The 16,990-nt window shown below is 43.4% G+C and overlaps 1 protein-coding gene across 2 annotated transcripts; it reads left to right on the top strand.

The window, feature by feature from the left end:
• Positions 1–663: 663 nt before the first annotated feature.
• smurf1 (SMAD specific E3 ubiquitin protein ligase 1) lies at positions 664–16,464 on the top strand. 2 transcript variants are annotated; one of them, XM_070847492.1, is made up of 18 exons: positions 664–910; positions 7,109–7,147; positions 7,664–7,772; positions 8,032–8,165; positions 8,256–8,321; positions 8,469–8,544; positions 9,217–9,428; positions 9,557–9,641; positions 10,345–10,491; positions 10,901–11,144; positions 11,523–11,626; positions 12,214–12,328; positions 12,434–12,612; positions 12,700–12,837; positions 13,016–13,136; positions 13,359–13,560; positions 14,579–14,654; positions 14,754–16,464. In XM_070847492.1, exons 1-18 carry the CDS (start codon positions 856–858, stop codon positions 14,851–14,853), a joined length of 2,202 nt encoding a protein of 733 aa, XP_070703593.1. In that variant the 5' UTR covers positions 664–855; the 3' UTR covers positions 14,854–16,464. The 2 variants fall into 2 exon arrangements, with proteins under 2 accessions (XP_070703593.1, XP_070703592.1); XM_070847491.1 differs by having other exon boundaries at positions 14,570–14,654.
• Positions 16,465–16,990: the final 526 nt, after the last annotated feature.

Genomic DNA, 16,990 nt, shown 5'->3' with positions numbered 1-16,990 from the left:
GTATCCAGTTCTCTTTATACCTCCATGGTGTCCTCACAAACTTCTGCTGGTCCAGAATTCAGCTGCCCGCATCATTATTCTCCCTCTGTACGTTACATCACTCCATGTGGTCTTGTTGTTTCTCTGTTTTGATCTCCCTGATCACAAACCTGTTGGAAGAAAAGCACAGCTTGTGAGTTCAATGCCATTTACAAACTGGTCCTAAGGTCTGTATGTTGGTGATTTCCACAAACACTTACAGCAAAAACACCACCAACAGCATCACTGCTATACTTTTTAATTCAGTTCAAATATTTCAAGTGCTTGCTAGGGAAAGTTACATATTAAGACACATTTTTTCTATCAATCTTTATTTGAATTGATCTTATTTATTATCAAAATATCATATTATCAAAATATGTGTTATGGTATGATTGTGTTTGTAATTATCATTATTAACTACTGCAAATAAGCACAAGTATAAGCATAAGTAATCCGAGGATTTTATTCTATTTTTTGGTTCTTAATAATGAAGGATACAATACCTTGATTAGTCAAAAGCTGGAAGGTCTGGAGGCTTCAAGGCTGATCCTGACGGGCACGCCCACGCTTCCCGGACGCGAGCACGTAAGGTTATACCCGTTAAGGACATGACGTCAGTACGTGCTTGAGCCTGCCCGAAAATGTTCTCTCGTGTTGTTGGATTTCGAAGGAGCGCAGGACTTTGCGATGAAATAATACATTTTTACCCGTGAGGAAAACAAAAACAAACCGCATGTTTTTAAACTGAAGTTACCCGCGTTCCCATTAAGTGGCGAAACTGTGTTTTTTGGGAGACTCCGAGGGGAAGTTTGTGTGATCGTTTTTCCCGGAGTGATGTCGAATCCTGGGACTCGGAGGAACGGGTCCAGCATCAAAATCCGACTGACAGGTAAAAAAAAACGAGACCGAAAGAAAGCGCTTACGGTGCATGTTTTAACCGGAGCTCAAATGTTGTGCCTTCAAACCACTGTGTCTGAGTGATGATAGCAGCAAACCTACCCAGTCACCGCGGAGTGTCTTTGAGGCTCTGGGCTCTGCTGTTTGCCCAAACATCCGGTTTTTGTGTGGCAAACACAGCAGCACAAGTGCTAGCCTGTTAGCCGGGATGCTAACCAAATTACCGAGAGGACAGTCAAGAAGCTGTCCACTATCCTGTGGGTTTCACAGCCGAGACAGCCGGCTAGTTAACTACTTTAACGCCATTGGGAACACCGGCTCTTGAAAGCCACGTTCAGAAACTTTACCAATTGCTAGCAAGCAGCCGTCGGCTAATAGTAACACTGTAGTTAACGTTGACCGCTAACGCTTGCTAGCTACACCCATTTTTTAGGGGGGGAGAGATGACCATCAACCGAGCTCATCGTTTGACCTGAATGCGACGAGCTCTGTACCAGGGACGGAGGCAAATGTCGAACTACAGCCTCTCTGAAAATCAATCTGTCGGTAGATTTGACGTGCTAGCCCAGATTACCCACGAGTATTGATTGGCTTGCCGCTGCTGTGTCAGCTGTAGGAAGACAAATATCTCACTCGTTTAACTTATCCTCACCCACAGGAGCCTGACACGTTTGCTCCTTTTGTGCACCCCGTGCTCAGCTCAAAATGTTGTTCGTTTTGGGGTCAGACTCTCCTGTAGGACACATAGGAGCCCCCCCCCCTTTCTTTCTCTCTCACACACACACACGGACACAGCTGGAACAATGGTTTTTACTGTAGCTAATGTAACCCCACTGGGCACCAAGGGGCCTCTATTCAAATGGTAATGACCTCTCTGTGCCGCTGGCCAGACGCCTTGTCCTTCTTCTGATTCAAAATTGAGCAAACACGCACCAAAATCTGCTTTGTGGTAGACTAAATATTTCTTGGTGTGGCCTGTATGGACTAGTGCTGGACGGTTCATCAAGTGTGTGATTGTGATGGATGTTTTTTTTTTTTTTTTTGAGTGAAAGTGCTTCCTGAATGTCTGCTACATGCTTCTTGTCTCTTTTTCTCTGAAGCTGGATTGCAAGAGAGCAGAGCAGGCATGAAAAACTTCATGACACTTAAAGGGTTATAAGCAGAAAAACAAATCTGAGACATGGAAACATGAAAGGACTAAATTCAAAATCAATTGTAAAGTTGTAAAGGTTAGAATTTAAGCTTACCAAATATTAATCAAAGTATTTTGATGTTTGATTGTTCAGAGTAGTTTTTTTTGTGCATAAATCCACATGTCCCAGCTTCTGATATGTGATCATTGTCTGGATTTCTTTATCCTCTACGATGGCGAGCTGAAAATGTTTTGGGTGTTTGAGTGTCAGTCAGACACAACAATACATTTAATGACGTTGCCATGGGCTCTGAAATGTGTGATGGTGTTTCTCACAATCTGTTGACATTTTATCGATTGATAAAGAAAATAATTGTTAGCGTAAATGATATCTAAAATATTCCTCAGTTCCGTAAGTAGAAGACATAATAAATACAGTAATAGTATTGTCATCTAACAATATTATAATAGGCTCTGTACTAACATAGTAAATCCAATGCAATGACATTCCTCTAGTGCAGTGTAGTGCGTGCAGTTGTGTTTCAGATGAGTCAAGATGAAAGAAAGCAGAGAAAGTGCGTCTAGATGTTTTAGATTGTACAGGGTGTGTGTAAACCAGTCACTCATTATTACAGCTTGGATGCAAACAAAGGTTATTGCCCCTGACTGTGCCCCGCCCCCGCAGGTATGAGTGGAATTCTAATTGGCTGAGGAATGTGCGATGAGCCAATGGGAGCGCAATGCTGCCCGGCTGGCCGGCGCTCTGTTTAGTCTGTCAGGGAGAGGGGTTGTTTGGCCTACATCAGAAAGGCCTTTGGGTCCGTGGCAGGGACACAGACAAAGACCAGGCAGGTTTGACACTGGTTCAGATTTCAGAGACTGTGTAGGGTTTATATGGACGTGTTTTAGCTAGCCAAGAGGTGAATGTTGAGTCTTTCTGTCTCTATCAACTGTTTTTTTGGGGGGTTGGAGTTGTGGCTGAAGGAGCAGTGCTCAGGGTATGAGAAAAGTGTCACATTATCTTTAGGGTGTGAATGGACAGTATTAGACTTTATAGAGAAACACTTGCTGAAAAAGCTTTTTCCAGTCTGCTTTAGGGCCGTGTATTGAACCTAATGGCACGCAAAGTATATCAAACACTGCAAAGTACCACTGAAAGCATGATTTGAAAGAAGTGTTGCTGGTTTTATGTTTTGTAAAGTAATATTTTTGTAGTGTTTAGGACATGTTTAGGACAATTTAAACTTCAGAAAATAAATGGGTCAGAAAGTAGAAAAAAGGTCATCTGTGTTAGGAAATGAATAGGCTCTGTTGTGGAAGAAGTGCTGTCTAGTGAGCGAAGGATTCAGTGATTCAGCAGGATAAAGTTAATTTGCTCACGGAAGCAACACGTGCCGCTCAGGTTTTGGTGCCAGGTTGTCGGATTGAACACCTCGACCCAGCCAACAGCCGGCACTGGTAAGGCGTCAGGAGGACGGAGCGGGTGACAGGGGACACTCACAAGAGAGGGATGGAGAGAGCTGGACAGGGGGGCTAAAGTAGAAAAGAGCTAATGAAAAAAGGAAAGTACACAAAAAGCCGCTAAAGTGTAAGAGAGAGGGACAGGGGCGAGGGGGGGGGGGAATCATGCTTACTTAGGAAGCAGCATAAGCACCTCTAATCCGCTCACTCACTGAGCCTGCAGCATGTGCAGGAATACACACAAAAGCATATACAATAAATGAAGAAACTGAAAATGGACGAACAAGGAGTGTGACACCATTTCTCAAACAAGTCAGTCAGGCAAATACAGTAAAAACAGAATTATTTTTCTAATGTTGATTAATTAACAGCTGACTTGTGAGTGAGCACAGACACCCATTCATCATCCTGCCTGTGTGTTTGGGTGCTGGTGCCAGGCATGTTATTAAGTAGGTGAGTTATTTGCTCACGTGCCCGCTGTGCACTGCTTTGTTTTTAGAGCCGAGAGAAGAAAGTTACACTGGAAATGACATCGTCGTAATCTCACACGGGTCACTTTACATCCTGTAATCTTTGAGCGTACTCATAAACAGTACAGTCTAGTCAGTCCCAGAAGGATCTCGATATCCATGTTTGTTTTTTTCTATGACTAAATCTGCGATATTGACCGGCACTGTGGCATCTTCTCCAAAGAACATGACATTTTATTTGTAATTTGAAAAGTTTTAATCAGCCTGTGAGCTGCAGTTTTACGGCTCCTGTCATTACCCGGAGAATATCACGCGAGAAATTGCAAACCCTCGAAATGTTTGTAGGAGATGGTTGATTGTTCCGAAAACATGTTGTGACTTCAAATTCCTAGAGGAGCAGCTAGCGTGGCACAGAGGTAGCTCAGTTTTTCATCATCTCCCCTGAACTGCTTCTCCTTGTTCCCTCAAGATTGGATGAATAGAATTCTTCCTCCCGCTGGCTCTCTGCAGCGCTCAGATTTTTTTTAAAAAGAAAGGCTATAAATGCCAAAAACAGAGAGCGGCGGTGGGGAAATTGAGAACCAGCTGAGCTGTAACTGCGTGTGTCTTTACCAGCCGTGACCTTGGCAGACGGAAGAATTTCCTGAGACGCTAAGAAAGGGCCTGTCACACATTCAGTGTCACAGAAGAGCTGGTCAAGAGGCGGAGAGAGAGGGAGAGAGAGAGAGAGAGAGAGAGAGAGAGATGGGTGAAATTAGGGGTGTCCCTTGTCTCTGGCAAGAGATTGGAGCGTGAGAGGGGTGGATAGCAGAGCAGCGACAGTGGCTCAGGAAGTCTTCCTCTGCTGCTTGTCTGGAGGAGGAGGCGCAGGGTCAAATTAGAAACTTGATTCTCTTCTTCTTCTTCTCTAGCCGTGTTTCTCTCACTGTGTCTTTCTAGAGAAGATGAGGTCTCAGTGTGGAATGTGTGAGTCAGGAGGAGGAGGAATGGATGGGGTTGATGAGGAAGAGAGGAGGATATCCTGCAGCCATTCTCAACGGGTTAATCACAGGAAAGAAACCAGGCAGTGTCGGACACATCCACACCACCACGCAGTTACCACATCCTAAACCACTGGCCGACTAATTTCCTGGACCAAACCAAATCATTCCAGATTTTAATTGCACCTCAAAGCTATGATGACGGTTCAGGAGGTGTAGCAAATCAGTTTGAAGCAGTTTGAATCGGTCATGAGGAGCTTTTGTTTCTCTGAGCCAAGACAATACCACCATTCTTCATCCCTGAAGTGTTGCCGGTGTAACCCCAACATTGTCCAATTAGCATAGACTGTATTTAGAGTTGCAACTGACAGTTACTTTAATTACTAATTTATCCACAGATGAATTTCTTGATTAATCTGATCATCTGAAAATTAATTTAATTATCATTTCCCAGACTCCAGAAATAGCAGGCCTACAACCTGAAGATATATATTTAAGATTAATGTGAAACAGAGAAAAGGATCTAACACTCACACTGGAGAAGCTGGTACCAGCAGATGTCTGGCATTTTGGTTTTAAAGGAACGACAAAATGATTAACTGGTTGTCAAAATAGACCAATAGATTAGCCAACTAGCCATTTCAGCTCTTATTGTAATACAATAAACCCAGTTTAAAGCTCCGGTAGATATGTTCAGGAAGAAACGGAGCCTTCAGACATCCACGCCGATGTAGGAGACGACTCTCCTCCCCCTCCTAGCCTGTCTGTCTCCCCTGTCTAACTGGATAAAGGTGACTGACATGATATAGCTACACTTTTCCTCCTCACTGGTAGCCGAGAAATGGGGTCAAAACTATTTCTAAAACACTCCTGTCACATTCTCCCACTTGTTTCAGGCCACCTAACATGGCAGCTTATTTTATTACCTGTCAGTCAATGTGCATTCATGAAAGTGACCTGCTGTAGCTTTACAGGAAGAGTCCATCCAAATGGTAATCTAACAGCAGTATGTACGTGAAATGATTGTGTTGGGAAACAGCGGTCGCCCTTTGACTTTTAATAGAACACTTTTTTTTTTACATAGATCCAAAGCAGCCATAATTTACAAGTAAAAGTTTCCAGAAGGGGCAGAGGTCTGGTTTCTTCTCTATTGGCAGCATCAGCTTGTGACCCTACCATTGCTCTGTCGCCTACACATTAACACCAAAAGCTTCTATAGTTTGATATTTTATATTCATACCCTCCAAAACCTGCAAAGGCAAAAATATTACCTTGAAAACCTATTGTGTGAACACAGTTTAGATAAAGTGGTTCAAATTGTAAGACGCTGACCGAGAAAACACAAGCATCTTCTTGCTTCTTAAAAAGATTGTCCACCCAGAGCAAATTCATGCTCATGTTTACACACCTTCTTCGACCACACAAGTTTCCCCAACAATAGGCTTATATGCTCACGTTTAGACCTGCAGTGTCGATATTATAGCTTTCATGTCAATTACACCTTACGTTGCAGTCATTCTCTGAGTTCATTACATCAGCCTTGAATACAAACACGCAGGTTGTTTTTGCTCAGCGCTCACACTGCCCTATAATCAAGACTCGTACTTGTGGCCGACTGCACGTGATTGTTTTTCTAAAAATTAGTTTATTGTGGTTTGGTCGTGTTTTTCAGTACTGCAGCAGTGCTCAGTGAGCGGACCTGAGGTGACATATGCCAGCTCTTGAACCGTAAAGGCTGTCTGACAAACAAATAACAAGAAACTGTACACGCACCCACACAAACAATAAACTAAAGACTTAACACATACTTACAAATTGACAAAGCCCTGGTCACTCTGAGCTTTGAATCCACAGATGATGTGGCAGAGAAGGCGTTCTTCCACTCTCGATGTGGGCGGCCTGTGTACGTGTGTGCAGTGACTCCCGACAGCAGCCTATACTTTACTGCTCACTCTCGTCTGCATGTCGCATAAGTTTTCCTGCTCATTACCATCGTCTGGCATTCATATGTTATCCTAACCAGCATTCTTCTTCCTCATGCAGTTTATATGTGCACCAGCATACACTTGTTCCAGCCCACACACTGTAAGATCATTTACATATTTGTGTGTGGGGCGTTTTGTTCATAATGATTTTATCTCTTGCAGTATTATGTGCCAAGAACCTCGCAAAGAAAGACTTCTTTCGTAAGTACCTTTTTATTGTGCTCATTTTCATGTGCATGAATCTTACATTATGACAGTTGATTTACATGATGAGATGATGTGTTGCAATAAAGGTCTGTGTGCCATCAAGAGCAATGCTGTAAATGAATTGGCAATGAAGTTGCCATGATTGTATCCATTTCCATTGTGCCTTCACAGCGGGGATTGCTGTCAATCTGCAATAGCACTCTAAAAACAAATTTGGCTGTTCGACCCACAATCAGGGGGTTTGTTAATTTTCTCAAAGTCTCTGAACATTTCCACCACTTTCACCGCGCTACAGTGAAATGATGCACCCCAGATACAATTAAACAGCACTGACAAAATATAAAAGGTGCCGTTTTTGGGTAAGAAGTTTTCAAAGCAGTCTCATTAAGAGGAAAGAATCTGCTGAATGCCCTTTGCAGCAGCCGAAAGCTTGGCTTTTGCAAAATATTATTATCTTTGTGATTTAATGTGGAGGATGCAAACAATTAGTCTGGAACTGTGTGCATACAGGCCTGCCAGATCCATTTGCCAAGGTTGTGGTGGACGGATCAGGTCAATGCCACTCTACAGACACAGTCAAGAGCACACTGGACCCCAAATGGAATCAGCACTACGACCTGTGAGTCTCCTGCACCACAGCATACACACTAAAGACATTTTTAAAGATGTGATTATTTAGGACATGTTTTCTTTCTTATTTTGTGGTTCTGAATTTAACAAGAAACATGCATGTCTCCTTTGTCGTGTCCAATTTGCTCCCTCATAACATTATATTTGAGCTGATGTGATACTTTCTCCAAGTTTCTTATATTCATCCAATGGCAAAGTGCTCACACGTGTTGGAGTAGACAAGTAAGAATCTTGTGTCTGTTTTTCAGCTACATTGGAAAGACAGACTCCATCACCATCAGTATATGGAACCACAAGAAAATCCATAAACGGCAGGGGGCGGGCTTCCTGGGCTGCATACGACTTCTTTCCAATGCCATCAGTAGGCTAAAAGACACAGGATGTAAGTTTTTTTTCATCTGTTTTGTGAATGCACATAAATCCAGACATGCCCTTTTGGTTAATATACGTTTCCACTTTCCTATTCTTCCAGACCAGCGTCTAGATCTATGTAAGTTGAACCCCTCGGACAGTGACGCAGTGCGGGGGCAGATCGTAGGTAAGTCTGGACACACAGATACATTATCTGTGCCCTTTAATCCCATCGTCACTCTCCTGGTCTCACTTTTCTGCCGCTGTGCAGATTCTGCCCTCCTGCTCTCTCACACTGTCATCTCTCTGACCTTTACCACCTGCTTGTTTCCAGTGAGCTTACAGACGCGAGACCGCATTGGCAGCGGAGGCCCCGTGGTGGACTGCAGAGGGCTGTTGGAAAACGATGGGTGAGTGTGCCACTGCTTGCAACGCTATACAGTAACATTAAAAGAAACAAAAACTTATTGTCACATTGTTAAAAATGTTTCATGGATTGCTTTTCGTCACTTTCTCGCTTGTAAGATTGAAGAAAAGGCGAGGAAAAGCCACTGTCTTGTTTTCATCATTGATAATATCACAGTGAAGTTTACTCAGTAGTGGAAAACAAAAATACTTAAATGTCAGCCTAAGATATGATACATTTCTACATACTTTGGTTGATATTTTCATGAGGGAGTAAACATCACTCTTCCAAGAGATATTCCCAAATTTAGCCCAAGAATCTCCCGTAGATACTGAACTGGGCTGAGATCTGGTAAGGGAGTGCATAGCATTCGATTCACATCATTCTCGCACGCCTCATGTTCTCTATGAAAGCACTGTTATGGTTCTACGGTTTTCAGGGTTCGAGTTTATCTGTCTGTATATTATAATATTATGAATATGAATGAATCAATTTGTTAGATTCAGTCTTAAGCTGTTGCTGCCATTGTTGCAAGATCAGCGTAGTCATAGTTCTGTTTGATCCATCTCCCAATCTTTGCTTCAAGTGAAAAGCAGTGGACCTGCCATGTGATTGCATGAAACAGAAAATAGGACTTCAGTGGTGTGTGTGTGTGTGTGTGCGTTTGTGTGCACAGGCCTGTGTTTGAGGGATGTTTCAGCGAAGAGCCGCTACCCTACTCCGATCCAACCGGTGCGGCAGGAGGCGGCAACTGTCGGCTCGACTCACCCAGTCAGGAGAGCCGTCTTCAGACACAGCGGATCCGAGGGCAGGACTCGAGAGGCCATGGCCACACTCCTCAGAACAGACCTCATGGGCACCAGCCGCCTGACCTGCCAGAGGGATACGGTCAGTGAAAACAGTTTCAGGGTCTATACTTCACGTCATTCTCGGACCAAAATTTGTTGTTACTCTAAACCTTTTATTGTTTTTAATAAGTCATGTAACATCTTTCTTTGTTTTCTTTTTAAAAACAGAGCAGCGAACAACAGTGCAGGGCCAAGTGTACTTCCTTCACACACAGACGGGCGTCAGCACCTGGCACGACCCACGGATACCGCGGTACGATTCCACCCCACTTCACTTGTGCCTGGTTCAGGCATGACCTGAAATGAGATGAACTTTGAGTGAACCCCACTGAGAAACTGTGTTGTTGCAGAGGTAGAGGACACGGAGGAGAATATAACAAAAAGAAAGAACAGCACAACCACACATACTTGCGGATTATACAGCATCGTTGTAATACTATGTATGCAATGTAAAAGGAAAAAAGGTCACAAGGCACTGGTTACTTCCTGATCTCACCACAATACAGAAGTAGATTAGTAAATTGTGTTTTTGTTATGGAAAAGATTACTTTTTGTCTTTGTCTCCGGAAAGTTGCGTTCATTTAATTCTGGAACGACTGAATCAAATGTGTAAAGCCCTTACAGCCAGATTTTGTGGAGGTTTCGAATGAATAACCTCGCAATGCTCTTTTATTCTAGCGAAGCTCAAACAGAACAGACTATTAACTTTAAAGGTCCACCGTGTCCTTATTTTGTTCTGCACTAATTACACTAACCGATTAAGAGAAAATCTCAGGTTATTGGGGTTGGGGGCTTAGGTCGGTGTGAGGGGTTAAGAGCATACAGTATGTAGGGTCAGAACCGTTGGAGACAGAAGTCTGGTTGCAGACTGTAGTCTCACCCTGTTGAATTAGTGCAGCATGTTTTGTTTCTGCTGCTGGCTAAAGTCTCAGTCTGGTGACTTGTTACTGGTGCAGGGACCTGGCCAGTGTGAGCTGCGAGGAGCTCGGGCCGTTGCCAGTGGGCTGGGAGGTCCGAAGCACCGTGTCTGGCCGGATCTACTTTGTGGACCACAACAACCGAACCACACAGTTCACAGACCCACGCCTACACACCATTATCAGGTACGGGCACGCACACGCACACTTGAAATACTCCCCTGTATCCCTAATGGCAAAATCAATCTGCACCTCTGTAGCAGACATCCCTGACGCATACAAAATAAGTGGTTTCAAGACTAATCTGTCGTTAATCTAATCTCTCACGGCCGTAATGCTGGACTCAGACTGGTTCTGAACATGACCTACTAACAGTCATCAGCTCTGTTAATAATGCTGAATCATATGATTTACACAAATGTTGGCTTATGGAAGATTTAGCTGCTCTGGACGAATGCACAGTGTGCTCTTTTTATCTTGCTCTCTTTCTGTCACCTCTTTAACTCTTGCCTGGCATTCTTCCCTCTTGTCATGTTTCCTCCTCCCTCTCCTCCTCCTCCTCCTCCTCCTCCTCTACTACTTTCCCCCCCTACAGCCAGCAATCCCAAGCAAAGGAATCCTCCCAAGCCCCCCAGATGGATGTGGGGGGCGAGGAGGTGGTAGGTGGCGGAGTGGGCGGTGGGGGAGGAGGAGGTGGAGGAGGAGGAGACGGAGATGTGGCGGCGCGCTATGAGAGAGACTTGGTCCACAAGCTGAAGCTGCTCCGCCACGAGCTGTCCTTGCAGCAGCCCCAAGCAGGACACTGCCGCATAGAGGTGTCCCGAGAGGAGATCTTCGAGGTGGGTGCAAAGGGCAAACCAGGAAGAAAGAAATCGCAACACTTCTCTCCCATGAACAGCACATAACCAGACAGCGATGCCGCCTCTCTCACACACACTCAAACAGATCAGACGCTTGTACAAATGTGCTCACAGTCGAGCCATGAAAGCAGCGCGGATCGAGTGGGTAGCTCCTGTGAAAGTTTACATTCAGACACGCACATCCACTTTCTTCATGACTCACACACACACACTAGTCAAAACAACCTATTCTGTCGGCGTCGATTGTGCATATTAATAAACTGTCTAACAGCATGGATCTTAACAGCTGTGTTGTGGGTCAGTAATTGTTTCTTTTATCTGTGATAATGTGTGTTCTTTTGTATTGCGTGGGTGTAGGAGTCATATCGTCAAATAATGAAGATGAGGCCGAAAGACCTGAAGAAGCGTCTGATGGTGAAGTTCAGGGGAGAGGAGGGCCTGGACTATGGTGGAGTGGCCAGGTAATTCATTATACACGTCTCCGAGCTGCTGACAGCCCGCCGCTGTCTGAGTTTTAACAGTCTGTATTCTTAACGTCCAATCACCGAACTTAACCCACTGCTTCCTGTGGTTGGTTCACCGCTGCTCAGCCAGAGCTGCCACACAGAGGAGAGAAAAGACTGTGATTCCTCAGCTTGCACTGGAAGTCATGATCTTCCCACTTTCAATTAAGCCGCTTGAAATGTCAGTTAGACTTGAATTAACAGTGGAGAATAATTGAAGGAGAACTGTGTGTGCCCACTCTGACACCAAATCATGAGCTTAAGCAGAGTGTTTTCAACAATTTAGTTTAATTGGTGAGCACTGCAATCCAATTAGGACCTTAAAACTAACAAAGAAATACTTTTTTTTTTTAATCAATCTGTAGAAGTGACCAGAAAATCTGAACTGGCAGATTAATACTTTCAGCAGTAAGAGTTCCAAATGTTTTAGCTACACTTATTCATTGAAGCAGCTCGTTTTAACAAAGGAGACTTCAGTGGACACGTGGACTGCATCATGTAATCCAGATTATTGATGGTGTGTTTTGAACGTTTGCTGGTTGTAGGGAGTGGCTGTACCTGCTGTGTCATGAAATGTTGAACCCCTATTACGGCCTGTTCCAGTACTCCACAGACAATATCTACACACTACAGATCAACCCCGACTCCTCCATCAACCCCGTGAGTACACACAAACATGCAAAGCACAAACACACACGTCGCAGTGAACAAGAGAATTCTCTGACCCCACGTCTCTCTCTCTGTGTCTGTGTTCTATTCTTTCAGGATCACTTGTCATATTTCCACTTTGTGGGTCGCGTGATGGGCCTGGCGGTTTTTCACGGTCACTACATCAACGGGAGCTTCACGCTTCCCTTCTACAAACAGCTGCTAGGCAAACCCATCCAGCTCAGCGACCTGGAGACCACCGACCCGGAGCTGCACAAGAGCCTCGTCTGGATATTGTGAGCAAGTTAACCAGCAGAGAGCTCTTTATCGTGGCCCGTTTGTTCGCTCGTGTCGTAAAACGTATTCTTATACTCTTTGTGCAGAGAGAACGACATCACTTCAGTCCTTGACCACACATTCTGCGTGGAGCACAATGCCTTTGGGAAGTTCTTACAGCATGAACTCAAACCTAATGGCCGCAATATCCCCGTCACTGAGGAGAACAAAAAAGAATATGTAAGGTAAGAGCAGCGAGACGATTACCTTCATCATCTTGTAGGCGTTGTCCCTACTGTGCCCTCGATACACAGTGTAAACTACATACCATCTTGTCAGCAGAAAGAGCCATTGTGCACAATCCGTTTGCCGGTTTGTTACGCTATATTTATTTGACCTGCATCATCTGTTTTTATTTTTCAGACTTTATGTGAACTGGAGGTTTATGCGTGGAATTGAAGCCCAGTTTTTGGCTCTACAGAAGGGATTCAGTGAGCTCATCCCCCAGCACCTCCTTAAAACTTTCGATCATAAAGAACTAGAGGTACGTGTGCTGTCTATGAACAATAAACCTGTTATCCCAATGAACTGACAGCTAAAATAGACAACTATGACTGTTGAAATGGTCATTTTAGTCTAAATGACTCTAGTTTTGGACACTGGACCGTTCATCTCTCACCATGTTAGGTCTGTCAGTAGACACCTTTTGTTTCTTCTTAATCTGCTCCTGCTTCCCCTCTTCCTCACGCCTCTCCCTCTCCTCCAGTTGATCATCGGCGGACTGGGGAAGATAGATCTTGCAGACTGGAAGACGAACACTCGACTGAAGCACTGCACAAGTGAAAGCAACGTGGTGCGGTGGTTCTGGCAGGCGGTGGAGGCTTTCAGCGAGGAGAGGAGAGGACGCCTCCTGCAGTTCGTCACGGGCTCCACCAGGGTCCCCTTACAGGGGTTCAAAGCGCTGCAGGGTGGGTCATGGACTGGCTCAGACACCACAAACACACTTACTCTACACTCATCAGTTGATATGTTCACTTGATGCTAACATTTGGTCCGCTTATTAAATATTTTTGGATATACTAGACGCCTCACACAAAAGCAGGAACATAATAATGAAAGAAAGTTAGTACAAAGGCCATGAAATGTCCAGGAAACATGCCCTGTTAACTTTGTTTGAGCCTTATGATGGCACACTTTTGAGGTAATTTTACTCGTGTATACTCACACTGACAACAATATATAAGGCGCTGAATTATGCACAGACACTTAACAGACTTTATTATGTTAAAGCTACACAAAGATTAATTTAGGACTGAAAGTAATTATTATTTTGTCAATTATTTGAATTGTTTTCTAAAATATCAGAAAAAGTGAAAGGATTGCAGGACTTGGGGTAGCAGAAAATATTTGGAATATTTGGTTTAACATCATGTGTGACAAAGAAACTTATAAAATGTTCCCATTTGAAAAGCTACAAACACCAAATGTTTTCTTTTTAAAAGGATTACAGAAACAATTATGGCACTATTTGCCCATGAATTATCTCTCGATCAACTAATGGGCGCAGCTGCAGATTCATTCATACATTTCTTGCTGGAATGGATTTTCCAATTAGTGGTTTTACCCATGATCCAGACTCAAGTCCATTATTTTTGAGTGTCTGCTGATGATGAGAGCCCTGATTCAGTGTTTATATTGTTTCACACACTCATAGCAGGCAGCTGCACATTGCACACGTAACCCACAGAAGCCTTGAATTAAAGGTTATGAAACCATTTCAACCAAGTTCTCATGCATGTTCACCCATTTTTAAAAAACACAGTTTCATTTGCATGTGTAGTTTCCTGTGCATGCCAGTGAACACATCAGCTAGTTTATTTGGTGGCTCTGATATTTGATGAGATTTACTGTTTAAAGAGTGATGAGGGCTCTGTGGACCTGAGTAGAGCAGTGATAACTAGAATGTATGTGTGTAAGGCTCTACAGGTTCTGCAGGACCAAGGCTCTTCACCATCCATTTGATAGACGCCAACACGGACAACCTGCCCAAGGCTCACACGTGGTAAGGACACGTACAAGAAGAAGATGATGTGGCTTTCTTGTTTTTATATTGGCAAAAGTGAGAGGCGTGACCTCACTGATTATCCCTTTCTGTCCACAGTTTTAACAGGATAGACATCCCCCCCTACGAGTCTTACGAGAAACTTTACGAGAAACTGCTGACGGCTGTGGAGGAGACCTGCGGCTTTGCTGTAGAGTGATGAATCCACAAGCAAACCAACGTACACACAGTCACACTTGAGCTTGCACTTGCACACAACTATTTGACATTTTACATATACATACACACACAAACATCAACAGATTGTCAAGTATACGCAAAGTATACAGAGCGGCCAAGCATCACAAGGACACCCACGGCCCCTCGCCACCTCTTCACCGTTGAACAGTTCGGGGTCAAAGGAGGAAGCACAGCAGGAGGGGACAAACAGACAAAAAAAAATAAAGTATTTTAAAAATTTTTCAGATGTTTTGAAGAAGCATTTTTATCCTTCAGTTTTAACAAGCTATGATGTCATTCTTCAGAACGTCTACCGCCGCAGCGAATCGGACTCCCGACTTACTCGAGTCCCCCGGATAGAATCAGCCAATCACATGTGAGCCTGCGAACAGAGACTTTGAAAATCAGACATGTGAAGAACAAGGCGGAGACTGATCGTCTCTCTGTCTGACACGCTGATTGATTGACTAGTATTCATGCTTCATGTTTAACCACTGTCGTGTGTGTGTGTGTGTGTGTGTGTGTGTGTGTGTGTGTGTGTGTGTGTGTGTGTGTGTGTGTGTGTGTGTGTGTGTGTGTGTGTGTGTGTGTGTGTGTGTGTGTGTGTGTGTGTGTGTGTGTGTGTGTGTGTCAGGCATGGCACCTGGTTATTCTGTAAAAAGATCAAAATGAGCCTGCTCCTCTGTTTGTTAACTTTTTGTCTCTTCCATTTGTATCTGCGACCACTCTGATCCACTCTGATATTTTATTATTTATTACTAAGTGATTACTGACCAAGCTGCTATATGCTCTACAAAGAGCCCACACTAATCTCTTCACCACCCCCTCTACCAGAGTTGAAGGGTCAATTCACTTGCAATTCAAGTAATCCACAAAGTGGGTTTAATTGAATTTCATTACATTTTTTTAACATTCATATTATTGCGGAGAAATACTCTTTGTCAGTGTATGAAAACTGTAAGTGTTTTGGTGTTTTAAATGCCACGTTGTTTATTTGATGTGAAAGGGATTGATCTTCCCGGCCCTAGTTTTAAAAATCTAACTCTACTGACATAACGGAGAGGTCAGAGGGCATGACCTGGATGTTTTAACAAAAATGAGCCACAAGGATTGAAAGGAGTCAGTTTCAGGAATTCTTCGGTTGTTTGTGACATGTTTAATAAAATCTCAAAAGCCTTTCATACATGTTTCAGCATCCATTTCACCATCTTTTTTTTTTTTTTTCTTCTTCTTTGTGGCCCTGATGTTTCTCTGCCCACCTCTTTTTCTCCGTAGCCTGAATGTTAGAAAAAATATTCATCGTCCTCAAGACCACCATGAATGAACAAAGTCTCTTTGCAGTCATTGATCCTCCATAGAAGTGAATGAAATTAAAAACTTAAATGTCGAATGAGCAACGTGGGAAAAGTTTGGGATCTGTTGTAGATTGAATAATGGCGACTGTTACGCAGTATCATTTCAATCTGCATTTTCTAGGTTCTGAGTTCACTGTGTAATGGATGCAAGAGTATTGTAACTTACTATGTACTAAACATTTATGAAAAAATACAATGTAAATAAGATTATATTAAAAGAAATTAAATTGAAAATACATTGCTTGTGTTATGTATGTTATTGTGTTTTTTTATTTAATCTTTATTTTGTCTGGCAGCTAATTGAGATTTAGATCATGATTAAGAGAGACCAGAGAACAAGAAAACTACAGAAATAAGCAGTTACATGGAACATTTACAAGAATCACAGAAGACATCAGGTAATAAGCCAACGTTAGTGTGTGCGTGAGGGATAGCTACGGTCAGGTAGACACTGGAGCGTGTGCTGTAGTTTTTGGATTTAAACGAGAAAACAGATGTGAGGTAGTTTGGAAGCCTCAGCGGAAGAGCTTTCAAAATGGATGGTGTGAAGTGACTGATTCTTCTTTCCTGTGCGTCAGTCCATCCAACCTTCTGGTACATAGAACTAAAATCAGTCCTGATGTATTTCTGATAAAGCGACCTGCACTGTGATACACACGGTTTAACTACTGAAGAGTTGATGGGGCAGCACAACAATAACAACAAAACTGAGTCCACAATAACTGAAAGACATCCTTTAATCCTACACAAGAAAACCAGCTT

Source organism: Pempheris klunzingeri, chromosome 17, assembly GCF_042242105.1.
Source record: "Pempheris klunzingeri isolate RE-2024b chromosome 17, fPemKlu1.hap1, whole genome shotgun sequence".
In the NCBI taxonomy this organism is placed as follows: Eukaryota; Metazoa; Chordata; class Actinopteri; order Acropomatiformes; family Pempheridae; genus Pempheris; species Pempheris klunzingeri.
Note: the sequence above shows the minus strand (reverse complement) of the source record. Positions and strands in the feature narration are given on the sequence as shown.